Source organism: Muntiacus reevesi, chromosome 11 (assembly GCF_963930625.1).
Source record: "Muntiacus reevesi chromosome 11, mMunRee1.1, whole genome shotgun sequence".
In the NCBI taxonomy this organism is placed as follows: domain Eukaryota; kingdom Metazoa; phylum Chordata; class Mammalia; order Artiodactyla; family Cervidae; genus Muntiacus; species Muntiacus reevesi.
Window position 1 is genome coordinate 30,684,464 of NC_089259.1, and position 19,387 is coordinate 30,703,850.

Genomic DNA, 19,387 nt, shown 5'->3' on the forward strand with positions numbered 1-19,387 from the left:
ATAAGTAAGTTTTTCTTGCTAAACGACACGACACTGGGATGTCCCTGGTGATCCAGTGGCTAACACTCTGTGCTCCCAGTGCAGGGGTCCAGGTTCAATCCCTGGTCAGGGGACCAGAACTAGCATGCTGCAACCAAGCCCTGACCCAGCCAAGTAAACAAATACAAATGAATGAACTACTCTACATGGTCACGTGAATCCATATTCCGGAAGAGAAGAGACTCAAATTAACCTTGGTCTGAAGAAAACATATTCGAAACAACTTGTATGGTAGCACAAGCGGTGAGCTACCTTTGGGTGTGTGGGTGAAATGGGGTGGATAGGGACAGAATGAAGTGAAGATTTTCAGATTTCCACTTCATGCCTTTTTATAGTTTTACATTTTTCTGAACTACATAATACATCTGTTTCAAAAAAAAAATAAAACTGGAAAGCTCTGCTCCACCAGGTATATTTGATTCTGGCCATCTACATAGATGTGGTGATAGTGGTAAAGAATCCACCTGCCAATGCAGAAGACATAAGAGACACGGGTTCGATTCAGTTGGGAAGATCCCTGGGAGGAGGAACTGGCAACCCATTCCAGTATTCTCTCATGGAGAATCCCATGGACAGAGGAGCCTGGCAGATTACAGCCCATAGGGTCGCAAAGAGTCAGCCATGCCTGAAGCAACTTAGCATGCACAAGTGTGACATACTGCTATCACCCCACTCTATCACCCGATAAGCCAGCTTAATGCCAATGACTGAACATCGGATGGCACAAAGCTCTGAATGTTTGCACAAAGTGGTGTGTAGAGTGGAGAGAGTGCGGGAGCAGTCATTAAAACAAGGCTCTGATTCCCGTCCTGCCACATTCTAGTTATATGGTCAAAGCTTGTAGTCTTTCTGAGCCTCGGTTTCCTCCCCAAAGTGGAAATAATGGCTTCACTGGCTAATTTACAGCCTCCTTCGATGGCTGAATGAGGCAGCAGCCATGAAGAATGTGTGCAGGCTCCAGAAAGCTACACCAAAGCAAAGGTCAGTTACTAACAGAAATTCCTTTGCTTCTAAGGAGCTGCCATGTGGGCAGTGGGTCAATGACACGAGCACCCAGCTCCGTCAGTCTTGAGGCTCCTGCTCCCCTCCCCTCCTGCCCTGTGGTCTCAGCAAGGAGGGATAAAACAAGACCATGGATGGCAGAGAACATTCAACCAGTTGTAGGGGTAGGGGAGTGGTGGGAGGTAGCATGGCCCCAGTAACATGGCCCCAGTGACATGGACCCTGCAAGGTAGGGTCTCACGGGAACCGAGCAGGTCGGTTTGGCCTCTGCCACAAGCATGTAGCACTTGGATTGTCAACCCTCTTCCGGAAGAACGTACACAAACCACCTCTACCCTTAATGCTTGCATTTAAAGGAATATTTACAAACTTCAGACTTCTGGTTCTCAGACAAACTCAGCATCAGCAAGATCACATTCTTGTCAGGGCCAAGTGGCCTCATGCAGTCATCACTATGTCCAGCCTCCCGGCACAAACGGAATAAAAACACGTAAAATTCAAGTTAATTTAATCTGACCCTTGGCAACCATCCACTCTGCTGTGACCCGGATAGTCCCTTAGCTCACTTGTGCTATAATTTCTGTGACTCTAGTCAGCGTTACTAAGAGTAACGGAGGCAATGAACTGTTCAGGTTTTTTCCCTTCATTACTCAACTCACTTCAGAGTAACAACCAAGCACTTGCTATGTGCTTGGGGCCCAGGGAGGAGGCGTGAAGGGGTCAGGGGAGGCTCCATGGAGGGAGTAGATTGTGCGTCTGCTCTTGCAGGCAGGCTAGGAGCTTGACGGGCAGGAGTTCCATGTGGAGGGAGCACACGAATGTGGGCCAGGAAACAGAACAGACAAACCGTGTTTAGGGTCGATCAATACATAAGGTCTGGTGGGACCAAGAGAAGATTGTATCTGGGAAACTCGGACTGCCACTCTAGACAGGCAGGTAAGACTCGGCCATGACTGAGGAGGGAGGACCCCACCGCCTCCGACAGGCTTGACGTCAACCTGCAGAGATCAAGCAGGGAAGCGCAGCAGCCTTCCTTTCGAGGGGAGAGGGTGGAGGGAGGAGGGGGATGAGGATGCTGAGGGGCTGCTCCGACGACCACCTGCACAGGTGTCCCCCACTTGGAGTTTTCCATGGCTCCAGATCCTGACCATCCTTCCAGTGGGCGTTCGGATGTGCATATCAGTGTGAGGGAAGTGACGTGACTGCCTGTTTTCGAGCATCTAAATCTGTCACCAGTTGAATGACTTCACTTAGAATCCCTTCATGGAATGAGTATTATTATTACTCACACAGATACTCCCTTCAAATGCCCAGATGGCTGGGAGAAGACAGAAGCTGACTCTGGGGCCAGTAATGGGCCTCGAGACCTGAGTGTCTGTTACAAGCTCCTCCTCCAAGTGCCCCTAAAATACAATCACAGGTGAGCATGCTGGCTTCTTAAAGTACGCTGGGGAATGCGGACAATGAAGAGGGGGACTGAGGAAGGGGTGCTCCTGGACTGCACCTTATGGGGTGTCGTGGGAACTCATGAGTTAAACTGTCCTCAATCCTAATTGTCTGATGCAGCCGGTCATTCAAGCAACCAGGGCCTTTCTGTTCAAAATCGTTGGTCAGGTACCTCCTTCTTGCTTGTTAATGGCACTCAGGGTTTTCAGTGCACCCGAGAAAGAGAAAAGGGAATTTTGTAAAATGTTCATTTTTTTTTAACCTTATGAAAGCATGAAATTAAAAAAAAAAATAGTGATGAGCTTTGTACCAAAGAAACCACGCCTTCAGAAAGATTCGACGACGCTGTTCAGGTAGTCATGTTAAGAGTCTGAAATGCTACTGTATGGTATTTTCTAAAAGTGACTTTGCCAATAAATGTTGAGCTTTGGACAGAAGAACCTAAAAATATTAGAGCTGGGTTAAAGGAGACGGGCAAGACATGACAGCTGAATGACATGATGTGACTGGAGCTCCTGCCAGAGGGAAAAGACGCCATAAACAACATGACTGGACGCTAACTGCATCCTTGTCAGAATCGCAGTGAGAGGCCTCTGCCCTGTCGGTTCACACGCCTCCTCAGGAGCTTCCTGGGTAAAATCAGAAGAAAGAGACAGACACCTCAGACCAATAGGCAGCAGGTTTAATAAGCAAGGGAACTCATGTGGCATCAGGAGCGGCTGCAAGACAACTAGATCTCTGCCCCACCCTTGAGAATCTTGAAAGTTTATCCAGAGGCCTTAGCTGGGTGTAGTCAGATGCATAGTCCAGATGGTCTGGACACATCACTGTCTCAAGGCTAAGTCCCCTGCAGCTTCTGGGAGCAGGGAGGACAAGCAAAGGACACATTCCAAGGACAGGGGGCGGGGTGAAGGACCTCCAGTTGCCCAGGGCCAGCTGTCAGGTCAAAGCAGAGGTCACATCTTCCTGGGGACTTCCTCCAGATCTCCACCCTCATGATCAGCTCTCACAAGCTCACGTGCCCTCTCACCCACAATGTGCCCTGCATGGTCAGCCAGGGTCCCACTAACCAGAGGTGGCTCCTCTGGAGGCAAGCTGGCAGCTTTGATGGCAGATGTCACCGCAACCATGCAGGCCCATGCAAGAGAAAGCACGGATTAAGACAGTCATTGCAGGAACTTCCCTGGCGGTCCAATGGCTAACACGCCACACTCCCAATGCAGGGGACCTGGGTTCAATCCCTAATCGGGGAACTAGATACCACACGCTGCAACTAGATCCTACAGGCTGCAACAAAGACCCAGCACAGTCAAATAAATAAATAAATATGGCCTTGGTCATCGTCACATTTACCTTTAAGGTGGGATACCCTCCGCACCACTCAATCACCATTCAGTGGGTGCAGTGGGTTTTGCCACTGCTCGGTGTCAGAACCCTTACCAGTGTCTGGAGTGAGCCTTCACCTCAAAGGTCTGGGTGGGAGGCAGGGACCACCCGACACAGCAGATGCTGAAAACGCCAGATATTTTCTTGGCCTCTGTCTAACTGTGCAGCTCCTACAGTCATTCTCTAGCTCACCCAGTGATTCTGTGAGTTACTTAAAAGCCTTTTAATAAACCCCCACCACCATTTTTTTCTTTTTCTTAACTTAATCAGCTAGAGTCTTTTCTATTGCTTGTAAATAAAAACCTTGACGGGTGTACCATGCAATAGTCAAGGTCAAATTCTTCATCAGGAGAACAGTAGCAGTTTCTGGGGGTGCCTGCAGGGGGATGACTGGCTTGGAAAGAAGTACAGTACAGTGGTTTTCAAATCAGAAAGACTTGGACTTGACTCTCAGCTGTGCCACTCTACCTGCTGAGAGGCTTATGAGAAAGTTAATGAGCCTCTCTGAGCCTCATTTTCCTCATCTGTCAAGTGGGGATGAAAACAATGAGTTACTCTAATAGAATCATTGGGAGGGTTAAATGAGTGAGTGCACCTAAATTACCGTATGTGATGGCTAAATTACTCTATGTGTCAACTTGACCGGGCCATGGGGCATCCAAATATTTGCTCCAACGTTATACTGGGTGTGTCTGGGAGTGTGTTTCTACATGAGATTAACATGTGATTCAGGAAACTGAGGAAAGCAGATTGCTCTCCCTGGTGTGGTGGGCCTAATCCAAACAGTTGAAGGCCTAAATAGACTAGAAAGGCTGACCCTTTCTTAAGTAAGAGGGAACTCCTTCCAGCCTGACTGCCTGGAGCTGGGACATTCATCTTTTCCTGCCTCCGAACTCAGACTGAAACACTTGCCCTCGGATCTTGAGACTGGCCGCTTCAGACTGGAAACACACCATCAGCACCGCTGGGATCCCAACTCACCGATGGCAGAACTTCTCAGTCTCCATTATTACGAGTCAGTTCCTTGTAATAATAGTCATAAGAGGGGTTTCCCTGGTGGTCCAGTGGCTAAGGTTCCATGCTCCCAGTACAGGAGGCCTGGGCTGGACCCCTGGTCAGGGAACTAGATCTCACATGCCACAACTAAGAGCTTGCATGCCACAGGTAAAGATCCTGTGTGCCATAACTAAGACCCAAATAAATAAATATTTTAAATTATGATAATAAATACAAATCCATCTTTATCTTGTTGGTTGTTTTTCTGGAGAACTCTATTACCATAATTCATGGAACACAGTGCATATTCAGTAGTTATGGCAGGTAATTGTTGTTTATTATTTAATTATCATGCTACAAAGATATAACCAGCACGCAGATCACCAATGGCCTCTCAAACACTGGGGCAGAAGCCTCACATTTTCTCCATCTGGAGAAATTCATTGGCCTTTCTGCTTAAACCTTTTTCTTTTCCCTCTCTCTTGCCCCGCACCCCAGCAGGTACACTCACCCTGAGTTGGGGCGGGGAGGCACTCTTAGCCCCCACTGTGCACCATGAAGCTCTGTTCCAGCAGTAATCCACTCTGCCACAGCCCCGGGAAGGTGACCTTCGGCTCGCCCCCTCCTCCCCTCCAAGGTGCTAACCTCCCCCTCCTGGAGAAAAGAAAGCATGTGAATCACCGGTGCTGCCGTGGAGGCGTCTCCTCCAGGTGCCTGTCAGAGAAGAGTCTGGGGAGAGGATAGAACCCTGCGGCCTGCACATGTTGGCCATGCCCATCACCCCGGCTCCCACCGACGGCCCGAACCCCCACCCCGACCCCCATAGCCTTCCAAGCAGCGGCTCAGGGAGGAGCTCTCGGAGGAAAGGGCAGCCCTGCGACCTGGATGCAACACCAGCCTCACCTGCCTCACCAGCCACAGCACCAGGCCAGTCCAGGCCCCCTGCTCCTGCGACACCCCTGCCTTCCCCCCTTCAAGTCTGACTCCCCTGGTTAAACAGGAAGCCTGGGGTGGAGTTCAGGAGTCTGGACTGGGATCTTGCTCAGAGCTTTCAAACAGGAGACAGCCTCAGGACCTCAGGGTGCTCGTTGAAGTGCAGATTCCTCCTCCAGGGTTCAAATACTAGCAACAGGGTCCCAGGGATTCCCCCAGAGCTGCTGGCGGGCCCTATGGAAGGCCAGGGAAGCAGCCTTCGAAATTCTTTCTTCTTCCTGGAGCCAGGCCTCCTGGCTTCTGAGTGACTATGTGACTTCTCTGAGCCTCAGTTTTCTCATCTGAAAGATGGGAATGATCGTAACGGTACCCAAAGGATTGGGGAGAAAATTAAGGTGCTAGCACATGGTAAAAGGTCAATAATTGTTAGGTATTATTACTGATTGAATAACTGCCCCTCAGCAAACCTTCTTTTTCCCAGATGTGAAGTGGGAAAAATCACATCGTTCAAAGCAACTACTTATACCTTTTAGAGTGTTCAGGTACGCCCTTTCCTAAAGCAACTTCAAAATAATAATAGTGACCAGGGGACTTCCCTGGTGGTCCCCTGGTTAAGAATCCATCTTGCAAACCTCAACATGAATCAGCCATAGGTGTACATATATCCTCTCCTTTTTGAAGGTTTGATAGAAAGCAACAAAATTCTGTAAAGCAATTATCCTTCAATTTTAAAAATTGAATTAATTAAAATTTTAAAAAAAGAAGAAGAAGAATCCATCTTGCAATGCAGAGGATGCAGGTTTGATCTCCGGTCTGGGAACTAAGGTTCCACCTGCCACAGAGCAACCAAGCCCACATGACACAACTCTTGAGCCCAAGAACCACAGCTCGAGAGAATCTGAGCACTGCTGCCATGAAAGATCATGCAGGATGCAACAAAGATCCTGCATGCCACACGGTCAAATAAATAAATAAATGTTTTTTAAAAATTAAAAAAAAAACAATAATACAACAACCACAACTGAGTACCTCGTGTGTGTCAGACTCTGACAACAATTTTGCTTGATGGGTAGTGTTAGCTCCATTTTAAGATAAGGAAACTCTTCTTTTTTTCACTTTGCCCAGGTTCACAGGGGGTTGACGACAAGGCAGGGTGTGAGGTTGGTCTCACTCAGGAGCCCACCTATGTGGCCTCCTTAAGGCAGCTTGGTAACTGTTCTTCGGCAGGAGCTCCTGAATCTTCCCAATTTTTCCCGAGTTATAAATCCATGTGAGCGTTTCCAGGCAAATAATCCTTGCTGTTTTTAACACTGTTCTTCTAATGTAAATAGAGAGTGCTAGTAAGAAACAGTAGCAAGTGTTTTTACAACTTTACGCATTAATCCTCATGGAACACGAAATGATGCTCAAAGGAGATGAAAGTCTTAGTCACTCAGTCGTGTGTGACTCTTTGCAACCCCATGGGCTTTCGCCTGCCAGGCTCCTCTGTCCACGGAATTCTCTAGGCAAGAAAACTGGAGCCGGTTGGATTTTTGAATGAACTTTTTGTCCAACCCAATATATAGGGTGGATAAACAACAAGGTCCTACTGTATAGCACAGGTAACTATATTCAGTATTTTGTGATAATGGGGCTTCCCTGGTGATCCAGTGGTTAAGACTTTGTCTTTCAGTGCAGGGGATTCAGGTTCGATCCCTGAGCAGGGATCAAAGATCCCACATGCCTCACCCTCAGGACCAAAATAGCAAAATATGAAAAAACAGAAGCAATATTGTAACGAAGTCAATAAAAGACTTTAAAAATGGTCCACATCAAAAGAAATCTTTGAAAAGAAAATAAATCCTGTGATAAACCATAGTGGAAAAGAACATGAAATAGAATGTATGTATATGTGTAACAGAATAACTTTGTTGTACAGCAAAAAATCAACACAACTCTTCTCTAGTGGCTCAGATAGTAAAGAATCCGCCTGCAATGCAGGAGACCTGGGTTCAGTTTCTTGGTCAGGAAGATCCACTGGAGGAGGGTATGGCAACCCACTCCAGTTTTCTTGCCTGGAGAATCCCATGGACAGAAGAGGCTGCCAGGCTATAGTCCATAGGACCGCACAGAGTCAGACACAACTGAAGCAACTGTAAATCCACTATACTTCAATTAAAAAAATTAAAACTTTTTTTAAAGGGATGATACCTGTTTTGTTCAAGTAGACCTGCTCTGGAGAACATTTTCTTTCCAATTCACCAGGTGGAGAAGAGCCACCTCTGACAGTTTGATGGAGGGTGCCCAAAATATCTTTTGGGGGGTTGCTGTTATGCACGGGAGACCATTACAGGTGCTGTGGGGGCTGAATTCAATGATGATGACTGATCCAGTCCTAAAAAAGCTGATCTTCTACTGGGGTGGAGGCACCTGATGGCATTCAAATGTTTCATTTGGGACAGGCAAATTTCTACTCTGCTGAAATGTCTGCTCTCACAGCCCGGTCATCACTTTGAACGGTTCACTCACCTTGAGCCCTGGCTAATTTAATGGTGTTTGAAAAATCATTGTTTGGGGACTTTTCTCCCTCTAGATCACATCTTTCAAAGTAGCTTGAGAAAAATTTCAGCCAAGTCTTTCCAAGCCTCCTTTTGGAGACAGATAAAATGGTAAGGATAAACTATTAATCACACAAAATATCTTCACATTGTAAATCTGAATTGGTGACTTTGCACCATGAGCAGTTAAAATTGCAACACACTCAAAGGAAAAAAGCTACTCAAGCCCCACATTCTTGACTAAACAGTCATCTGGTCTCTTCTATTTGCTCTTTTATTCACTGCCACCTTCCATGGCTATTTACTTTAATCTATTTTCTTGAAAGGGATATTAATAAACTCCAGAACTTCTGTGGTGCCCTTTATCTCAATATGAGCAAAACAAATTTATTTTTTTCTGTTCTAATTGATTTATTTCCCTTTCATTCAAGTTTGCTTTTTTCATAGGTCGCATGTCAAGTACAGAATGTTTGCAGGATGTATCGCTTAGCCATTTGGACCCCGTCCAGTCCTCCAGAACCTCACTGATAGGCATGTTAATTAAATCATTCTGCAGTTTAAGGGCAGAATTAAAGTTGAAACTTGACCAGAAGGAGGATGATTGGTGGATAGAGAGTCAGGAATTTCAAGACAGAGTGATGATGCGGGGGAGGGGTGAAGAAGGACCAAGGATGTTTAGTTCCTTCTCCCTCGTGAGGATGGAGGTGGCCCTCCCAGACTGACGACGACACTTTGGAGGTAAGGCGAACCTTACGAATGTGCATAGACTGTCCTGTCCTCAGCCACCCAAGTTTTCAACATTCTGCCAAATGTTTCAGGAGTTCTACACTTGTCAGCAATACTTCCTCTCTGCCACTGCTAATAAAGAACCTTCAACTACTCTGAACACCTCCTGCCCTCATTCTGCAGGAGTGACAAGTTGTTTCATCATCATCTGCCTTGATTGTCCTGGGCACCAAAAATAATATAGTCACTCATTCATTCATCAAATATTTACTGCAAACCCACCAGCCTATGTGAAAGCACTGGGCTAGTAGCACCGGAGTACAAAGTCATAAAATGCTGTGACTGCCCTCAAGCAGGTTCGGCTATAACACAAACGCTACAGGAAGATTCCGAGACGGTGCCCCATCAGTTGATTATAGCATGGAACTTGAAAGACGTTTTAGGTGGGGAATAGGACAAAACATTCAAGGCAGTAGTTTGTGTCAAGGCAGGGAGGCATGAAAGAACCTGGTGAAAAATGAGAAAGGCAGTGTTCTGTTGGAATGGATTGTCAGCTGTGTGTGTGTGTGTGTGTGTGTGTGTGTGTGTAGGGGGCAAGGGTTTGGGAAGGAGGGAGTAATGAATCTGGAGAGGTGGTAAATAATCCTGATTCCATGCCTCATTAATATGTTATCCAGTAGATAAGGGGAAACTAGCTGGGTTTTTTCAATCACAGAAACAAGATGATCAGGTTTGGTTTTAGTAAGTTTGTCTGGGTGTGAAGAAAGAAACCATTCTGCTGAGAAACCAGTCTTGTCCACATGCTTGCCTGCCAATCCAGGCAAGAGCTGCAAAGGCCTAGATGCTTTAGAGAAAAATAGGAGAAGAGACAGACCAAGTGTACCACTGGTGAGGGTAAGGGAGACAGAGAGGGGTGGAGAATTTTCAAGCAACTCCAGGGAGGGTGCACTTACTGACAATGGCAATACTGAAAGGGAGATTGCTTCTCCAATATGAAGTAGAGGATAAATTTCCATTTGAATCAATAAATGATAATGTTATTCATGTTATAATTTTTTAGCATCTATGCACAAGGAACCTCTCTCCTTGAAAATTACCCGGTTTCAATTTCATGCCTGGGGAAAAGTGCCCTAATTAAAGATGTGTGGGAGCGCAGGCTCAGTCAAGTCCAACTCTTTGTGAACCCATGGACTGTTACCCACCAGGCCCCTCTGTCTGTAGGATTCTCCAGGTAAGAATACTGGAGTAGGTTGCCATTTTCTTCTCCAGGGGATCTTCCTGATCCAGAAATTGAACTGGAGTCTTTTGCATCTCCTGCATTGGCAGGCAGGTTCTTTTCCAGCTGAGCCATCCTGCAGCTATCCAAATCCCATTCCTCCTCCACAGACTCTTCTTTCTCCCACAGATTCCTTCTAAATCAACCCCACACTGCGGAAGCCACCAATCAGAGTTCAGACCCAGGGCAAGCTCAGAGCAGTTCTGGGCTCTGGTGCAAGTATGATTTCTATAAAAAGACATTGAAAAAAAGGGGGGCAAGGTTGTCATTTCCCTTTAATGGAAAAGTGGCTAGCCGTTAGTTTTTTAAAAATCTTTTATTAAAAACAACAAAAACAAACACTCTTTATCCAGCTTCTAGGCAATCACTGAATTTTCAGAAATACATATACACTTGAAAACCAACAGTCTGTATAAAAATAAACTCTGAGCGTCTGATTAAAAAGGGGGACCCCCCCCCCAGTCTTCTCAGTAGCACGAATGCATGGGTTAAAAGGAGACAAGTCAAGCAGCGGGCGGTCCTGTGTCTACCCCAGGGCGGGGGCAGAGGGGGTCTTGGTCTTGGAGGACAGAGCCTGCTTGAAGCGCCTCTTGAGGTCCTGCATGTTGGGAGAGCGTGGCCGCGGGACGACCGGCGCTCTCCTCCTCTCTGCCCCCAGGTTGTGCAGCTTGCTTACTTCTCTGCACAGATGCCGGAACGCATCACACACATCTTCGTAGTTCTCACTGGTGGAAACTTCCAAGAACAGGCTGCCCAGCTCGTTGGCCAGCTGGACGCCTTCTCGGGTCTGCACCTGCCGGGCATGCAGCAGGTCCCCCTTGTTGCCCACTATGACAACGGGGGCTCTGGAGTCAGGGTGGACCTTCCGGATGTGCTGGTGCAGGGGGCGGATGGCCAGGTAGCTGTCGTAGTCCGTGATGGAATAGACCAACAGGAAGCCCTCTGCCCACTGCACGCACTTGGACAAGGGGTCACCTGCCTGCATGAGGTTGTCCTGGACCTGAAAAGAGCGAAATGAGCCTGGATCAAGGAAGGCCTCAGTGGGAAGGCATAAAGAGAACATCAAAGCCACCCTTGGGAAAAAACGTTGGAAAGATAAATCACTAAATATAGTTTTCAAATGCTACCTGGCTTCTGCAGGAGGCTTTTAACATGGAAAGACCCAATTCTCAGGCAGGGTCCCGGCCTGGGTTATTTTCTGAGCTGTTACCCATGCATCACTTTTAAGCTTGGCAGGTTGTCTGTGATGAACCCTGGAGGACTGACTGAAGAAGGACTTTAGTGAGAACTTTCAACTCAGGATGGTGCAATTTTTAGGGAACTAACTTCGAACAAACAAATCTTTGAGCATTAGCCAAGATAAATATCTATTCCCAAACCCATAAAAATATTTTTAGCAAATCCTTCTTGAGAATGTTACAGAAACAAATTCCTTCTTTCAGACCTTCCCTCCCTAGAACAGAGAGCAATTAGTAACTTGTTAATCAAGTTGCATTCCTGACAGCTTGCCCAGGGGTTATCTGAATGCAGGTACTGCAGAAACAGCTAGAAACGGGAGCGCTTCGAGGGTCCTCCTGGAGAGAAGACCCTCTCCAGAGTCCCACCCCATAGTTTCATAGTTTCAGCCTTGGAGCCTGAGCTCTTACAGAATTCCTGGGATCCCTGTAACCAGTGATGCCGGGGCGGCTGCTGCAGAGAGAAGGTAAGCCTGACTCCCCGTTTCCGAGGTGGCCGACAGGAGGGGGCGGCCTCTAACGACCTCCTCTCCCCGCCCCCGCCCCCTACTGTGACCGGTTTCTAACTCTCCAACGACTGGGCCCCACCTGGGGACGGCCCACCCCTCCATCTCCGGCCATAGCAGGCGGATTCTTTACCACTAGCGCCACCTGGGAAGGCCCCTGCATCTCAGAGCACAACCGGCTCGCTCAGACACCTGGCTCCGGCGTCCGCCAGCGCGTGGGCCAGCGGCTCCCCGCAGTCCTTACCTGGATCCCCCCGGGGGTGTCCTGGATCTGCAGGGAGACCTGGTCTCCCTCCACGTACACAAGCCGCGAGTACAACTTGCCTGGAGGATTAAAGAGACTTGGGTTTTAAATTCTCACAGTCTCGTCAGGAAAAAAACAAAAATCCGAGCACGCAGCCCCAACAGCGCGAAAAGAATCTAACCTGTATTCGGCTCATAATCGCCGATGAATCTCTTGGTCAGGAAGCGCACGATCATCGCTGAAAAGGAAAGAGGAAAATTCAGCTGTAGGACTAGGACGGGACTGCCAAAGCCGACCGGGTCGGTAAAGAGGGCGTGACCGGCCGCGGAGCCGCGGGTACCGCGCGCATCCTCAAGGCTCCGCAGAGCCCAGGGCGCGGCCGTGGCCTCCGCAAGTTTTGAGGGGGTGCGGCCGGGGGTGTGCTACCGCCGCACCGGCCAGCACACAGGTGCCCACTGGCCAGGGCCCGGGCGTGGATGCTCCGGGGGAAGCCGCGGGAAGCCAGGCTAGCGGGGCGGGCGGCAGGCCAGCACGCGCGCGGACACGAGCGGGTCTCCCCTGCCCTCCCCCGCTCCGCGGAGAGCCCCCCTTGTCCCTGGGGCACTCACCGCTCTTGCCCACGCGGCCGGCGCCCAGGACGGCCAGTTTGATGTCCTTGGGCAGGAGGTAATCGGAGGAGGACTCGGGGATGGGCGCGAGGAGAAAGTGCCCGGACATGGTGGGCGGCCACACGGAACGCGCTCTGGAGCGCGGGGACACCCGTGCGCGAGGACCGCGGCGGCCGGCGCGGCTGGCCAGGCCCGCGGCTTTTAAAGGGCTGGGCGCACTGGGGGCGCTGCGGCCGCCTCCTCTTCCCGCCCCTTCCCGCAGCGGCGGGCTGGGGGCGGAGCCGGAGGGCCCGGGCGTCCGTCAACGCCGCGCCGCCGCCTGACGCTCCACCCCGGCCCCCGGTCCCTGGAGACCCCGCCTCCACTGCGCCCGCGTCGCCAGGCAGCCCCTGCATCCCGCAGAGGCGAGCCCTGCCTGGGTCACTAGACCAGTGGGTGAATCTGAGATCAGAGTTATGAGCTGGGGGACGAAAGGACGAGGAAATAGGCGATCAGTCAGATGTTTCCGCATCAATGGGAAGGATAAACTCCTGTCCAATGTTGCCATTTGTATCGTTGAAAGATGCTGAGGGGCGGCATTATTTAGGAGAAGTGCCCTGACTGTCAGTGGAAGGGAGGCGCGGTCAGTGTGACCTCGCTCCAGATTTGTGAAGGCCCCTTAGGGAAGTAGTCGTTCACAGCTCAGTCTCCAGACCCAGCCTGGCTGCTGACGCCGGCGCAATTGACTCGTTAGCGACACTCAATCAGCGTCCCATCCACTGAGAGCTCTGACTACTTCTCCGTCAGATCTTGTCCTAGGACCTGAGTCACTCGTTCGCTTCCTCACACAAGTGCTTACTTCTAGGTGTAAAGTGGAGTTTAGGGTGGGCTTGGAAGGGGGAGGAAGAGGACACAAAAGCAAAAGCGGGCCTGTCTTGGGTTTCTGCGTCCACAGTGCCCAGGCTAGACAGCCTGGCTCTCAGTTCTTGCCCTTGAAAGGCCTTGACTCTGACCCCTCTCACATCCACAGGAGTTAATCGCCAAGTTCCCTCATTTCTTCTGCCTCAGTCTCCTGGGGTCTCCTCTGCTCCCTCCCTCCTGCTTGCCTGGCTTCCCACCTGAAGAATTTGGGAGTGGACTGGTTTCCTTCCCCCTCCCCCCGGGGTCGCTTCCTCTGATCTCTGTCATCCCCAGCCTTGTACCCCAGTGATGCACTCTCAGGGCACCCTCAGCAGTACTGATCCCCAGTCTTTACTGCCTGGTGGAGTGTTTATTTCATGTCTGTCTCTCGGAAAGCAGGGCCTCTAGCTTGGTCTTGGTGCCCAGCACATAGTGGTATCTTAGGAGGTTGTTGATAATTGTGAGTTCACTGACTGACTTTCTGAATGAATGGGATCTTCATTGTGTAAACTGGAGAAGACAGAAGTCACATGTGTAACCTCTTCCCCAAACCCTGGTTTTGAGATTAACTTGCTCTCAGGAGAAAGTGTTCCAAGAAACACCCAGAGAGGGACCGCCTTGTGTCAGCTGAACTGGCTTCTGGCTCTGCACAAGGCAGTCCCTTTCTCTGCAGCCTCAGTCTAACTGGAGAGATGTGAAGCCCTGACCCGCCTTCCCTGACCAGGAAGAAGTCCCACTAAGATGGTGGTGACTTACAGAGCCACCTTGAAACCACCGGGTTCAGTGACAGGGACCTGGGCTGTTGCCTTTCAGGTTCTCTTGCCCTCTGCTTCTTGAGCACAGAATGGCTCCTGCTTCACCAAATGTCAATACTCATCCAAGCCAGAAGGGAAGGAGGGAACCCTCTGTCTCTTTTTATTATGAAACAAAGTAACTCTCAGAAGAACCCAGCAGGCTCTCTTACATCCCTTGGCCAGAACTGAGAAGCTGGGAATGAGTGTTGCCAATGCCCAGCAGAGAAGACCAGGACTAGCTGGAGTCAGATCCTCCCGGAGGTGACACATGCTGTTACTATGCTAGGAACCCAGCGATGGAAGAGGGGACATGTGCTGAGCAGCAGTCACGGGCTGTGTGCACACACCCTTCACTCTCCTGAGGCTAAAATGCAGACCTTACAAGGGACAAGAGAGCCCTTTCTTGGCTGAATCGTGGGCGTGTCTCCTCACCTGACTTCCTTACCTTCTCTGTCATGTGTATATATACGATCACTCGATCGTTGTAGGTTAAGGTCACCCCTTAGGGAAGATTCCTAAGCCTCTTCTCTACCTGGTGGCAGTTACGTTCTGTCTGCACTTACACTGCACCTTTCTCAGAGAGCTCGAAACGCTACTCCATTCTCCTTGGAAAGCTCTTTGCATTTGCAAACACATGAGATCACCCATGGCCTTTCAATGCAGACATGTACCTAGAATTATATAGCCTCGCCTCAACTGTAGGTGCTTGTCTTCTATTTCATTTGAATTTCTTTGTGTCCAGTTATGTAATATGGCGGTGCAAGCAACATAACACAGGCATGCCGAATTGGTTTTAAAAAGATAATAGAAGTGTGTAGGCACAGATATGAATATACAGATCCGTGGGTGTTTAGAAGTGTGAAGAGTAGATTTGGTAATACGCAAATAGCAGGCTCCGGATGCTATTAACCTTCACCAGTCACAGGAGCTTGATTTCCAGCCCTAGACAAAACTTTTCCAGGGGTCCTCCTGGACTTCAAGAATATCTCTTCCAGCACCATCACCCAATATCAGCTACCTTTCCTGTGTATCCTAAATTTCCCAGTATAAAAATTAGGCTCTGTCCTCTACCCACTCCCTACTTTATTTCAGTTCAGCAGTCAAATGATTGAAAATCTACTCTCAGCAAAGCTGCTAAGCGCTGGTACAGAACACAGAGAACAGCTTTCTATTATCAAACATTTACCGAGAGGACAACAATGTGTAAGACACTCTCACCTGCCTTCACAGACACCCGCATTGTGAAGTAAATTAAAAAAAATAAATTATCATTTATATATTATTCTTGAGTTTACAAAAAAATTCTCAATTATCTTAATTCTTCCTTAATCTTAATCCTGTGAAATGGAGGGGAAAAAAAATTTTTTTTTAAACTTTTCGGCCACGCTGAGAGGCATGTGGGATCTAGTTCCCTGATCAGGGATCAAACCCACATCCCTCCTGCAGTGGAAGCATGGAGTCTTAACCAACGGGACGGCCAGGGAAGTCTCTGCAATAACTTTTAATGGAGTATAATCTATAAAAATATTGAAACACTATGCTGTGCACTTAATATATTATAAGTCAGCTATACTTAAAAACAAAATCATGGATCCAGAGAGCGAGACTGGTGGTTACCAGAGGGAAAGGTTGGAAGGGAGGCGAAAAGACTGAAGGGAGCCACCGGCATGCTGTTAGATGGTTAACTGTAGCTTTGGCAGTGATCGCTTTGCAATGTACACAAGACGCTGGTTTATAATGCTGCATACTTTGACCTTATGTTAGAAATATGAGGTGGGGGTCAGGTTATCAGGGAAAGCTACAGGGAGAAAAGACTGGTCTCTGGGCATATTGGATAGATGGAAACACAAGGGTAGAGACAGGTCCTATCTAGTTGGGGGAGCAGCATGAGCAAAACCAGGAAGGTAGGACATGTGTGGCGCACGGTCTCAGATTAGATACAGTGGCCCCTGATGCTGGGAAAGATTGGTGGCAAGAGGAGAGAAGGGGGCAACAGAAAATGAGATGGTTGGATGGCATCACGGGCTCAGTGGACATGAATCTGAGCAAACTCCGGGACATAGTGAAGAACAGGGAAGCCTGGAGTGCTGCAGTCCATGGGGTTGCAAAGAGTTAAGACACGACTTAGTAACTGAACAACAATAAAATGACCCCAAAGTTTGGGGAGCAGACTGTGAATGGTAGTGAAGGCCATACTGTGGCTTCATCTGGGGGCTCCTTAACACCCCTGACCTGTCCCTGAGGAGGCGGCCCCTAGTACATGCAAGTGCCAGAGCTGTATGCAAAGGACAGGAGACGTCTCTGCTCTCAAGCATCTTCAAGCTGTTTGCTTACTCATCTCCTGTGAGAAATTAATCGGAACTCTTGTTCTTCCTCAGGAGCAGACACTCAATCACACCTCCCCTTGAGCTAAGCCATCATCTCATTTCATAGCAAAGAGTACCCCGTGACACCCCTTCTCTAACCCAAATGATTTCCATAAACTGCACTCTTACTGGGAAAGTTCTGTGAGGATTCTCTGTGCCTTTTTTACGTGGGACTCTGAGAGATGGCCCATCCGTGGCTCCTCACCACATGGCTCCTGCTGTTTGAAAAGACCCACAGTAGAGTCTTGGATGCTTATTCCCGCCTCTGTACGTTCCCCATCTCAGCATAAGAGCTGCAGTTGCTGCCTCACTCTTTTCATAACCAAGCAATCTGCCTAAGATTCTATGAAGATTTCTCACTTGAACAATACCAATTTTTCCCTTTTAAATAGGGTTGGGATGAATATGCTAGTAACACTCATATCCCAAACAAATCAAATTCAGCTTAAAATTCTCCTGTGCTCAAAAAAATAAGATAAACCTGTTATAGTGATGCTTATTGCTAAATTTTAGCAATTGTTTATATTTTACAATCTTTCCTATCCTAGTACAGAGGAAAATGCAAATCTATGCTAATGGGAATATAGAAGAGATATGAAACAGGTTTTTTTGTTTTGCCAAACATTTAGAAGGAAATTTCAGAGATATAGTTTATTCAACCCTTCGGATTGGGTTCAACTGAACACGAACACAAGGCCTTCAGTGATACCTGGCTAGATCAGAAGAGAAAGTCCAAGAAGCCACACAGCCTCAATCACGATCGTGGCTCTTAAATAAGAACAGGGTAAAAAGTTTTAGTTAGAATATTTTTCTTCATTCTCATTGGCATGTGTGAAAAAAAGGGAATTGTACATTCATTTATAAATGCGTACTTTGTGATGGTGACTCATTAAAGGATTTGCATTTCAAGGCAGGCACATAATTTTATCAGCACACACAAAGCTCAAGGGTTTCAATTTAATTCATCTCTCCACTAATAAAACCTTCCAAGCTCATCTGTAAAATAGTTGCAGTAAACGAGAGATGCCCAAGAGAGTTGGAAATGCAGATGTAGAGCTTCAGAGAAAGTGAGCTCTGATATTGAGTCTCAAGTTTATTAGAGACGGCTAAAGATAAATCTAGCGGATCTCACATTTGAGAATGCTTCTCAATCACCCAGAGAGCTTGTTTCAAGTGCCAGGCCCCACCCCCAGAATTTCCGACTCAGTAGCTCTGGAGTAGGTCTGCATTTTTAACAAGTTCCTAGGTGTGGATGCTGCCTCTGGGGCACCATACTTGAAGAACCACTGCTCCTAGAAAGAACTTAGGAGGGACAGATGTGAAACCTCAGGGAAGATCCAAAATAAAGTGGCTGAGGGAGTTAGGCAAGGAACTTGGTCAAAGGATGATGGCAGGAGGGCCTTCTCAAGTGGCATAGTGGGAAAGAACCCATCTACCAGTGCAGGAGATACACACATGCATGATGGCTGAAGCCTTTGAAAGGAAAAAAATTCCCTGGCTCTGACAAATACTAGGGAGATGAAGCCAAATTGGAAAAGTCTCCAGATTTAATTAGCAGGTGTTTGGTGACCTGTAGGAGTAGTTTCATTAGAGTGGTGTAGGCGGGAGCCAGATTTGAGTGGGAGACTAGGAGTTGAAGATACAAAAGAAATGAGACACAGGAAAGGCTGTTGGTTTCATTTGCTGGCTCTCAGTAATCCATAAGCTGAAATGAATGAAGGCCGCAGTAGTGGAAAGGGTCAAGCAAACAAGAGAAATCAAGAATAATTGGTGAAAACAAGGGCCCTGTAAGTGTCAATTCACTCCTTGAAGCCTTATTTTGCTTTGATTTAAATAGGATTTCTGATTGGACTCCTCCTAGGTTGTAACTTCCTTAAGGGTGCTTAACTTCTTTTCAGGGTAAAGTAGGAGAGCTGACAGTAACCATCTCCTAACTTACTGAATCTGACTTTGGCTGGAAATGGTACAAGATGAGGTCAGAAAGGCAGGTAGAGGCCAGATGATACAGGGCTTTGAATGTGAGAATAAAGGTCAGAAAGATAGCAAGGTCCAGCAGAGATGGCAGAAGGAAACCGGTAAGTGGTCCAGAAGCTAATGAAAGTCAAATTTAGTAATGCAACATTTTCTCCCACCAGATTAGCAAGGACTAAATTATAATGTTTCCCTGGTGGCTATTTCCACAGGATAATAAAACAACCTAAAGTAGATGTCTACTTTAAAAAAAAAGGCAGTGCTTTTCTCATTCAGTAGCATTTATTGATGACTTGAACTTCCCTGGTGGCTCAGATGGTAAAGCATCTGTCTACAATGCGGGAGACCTGGATTCGATCCCTGGGTCGCGAAGATTCCCTGGAGAAGGAAATGGCAACCCATTCCAGTACTCTTGCCTAGAAAATCCCATGGACAGAGGAGCC

At 48.0% G+C, this 19,387-nt stretch overlaps 1 protein-coding gene across 1 annotated transcript; it reads right to left on the reverse strand.

Moving 5' to 3' along the window:
- Positions 1 to 10,668: 10,668 nt before the first annotated feature.
- On the reverse strand, positions 10,669 to 13,177 carry RASL11A (RAS like family 11 member A). The gene is made up of 4 exons (XM_065902050.1): positions 12,935 to 13,177; positions 12,508 to 12,564; positions 12,327 to 12,406; positions 10,669 to 11,341 (listed from the first exon to the last, which is right to left on the reverse strand). Exons 1-4 carry the CDS (start codon positions 13,041 to 13,043, stop codon positions 10,868 to 10,870), a joined length of 720 nt encoding a protein of 239 aa, XP_065758122.1. The 5' UTR covers positions 13,044 to 13,177; the 3' UTR covers positions 10,669 to 10,867.
- Between the last annotated feature and the right edge of the window lie 6,210 nt (positions 13,178 to 19,387).

Coding starts and splice junctions, on each gene's coding strand:
- RASL11A (XM_065902050.1), bottom strand. CDS start 13,043: ATGTCCGGGCACTTTCTCCTCGCGCCCATCCCCGAGTCCTCCTCCGAT. Junction 12,407..12,507: donor CGATTATGAGCCGAATACAG/GTTAGATTCTTT, acceptor TTAATCCTCCAG/GCAAGTTGTACTCGCGGCTT. Junction 11,342..12,326: donor ACACCCCCGGGGGGATCCAG/GTAAGGACTGCG, acceptor CGCTCTTTTCAG/GTCCAGGACAACCTCATGCA.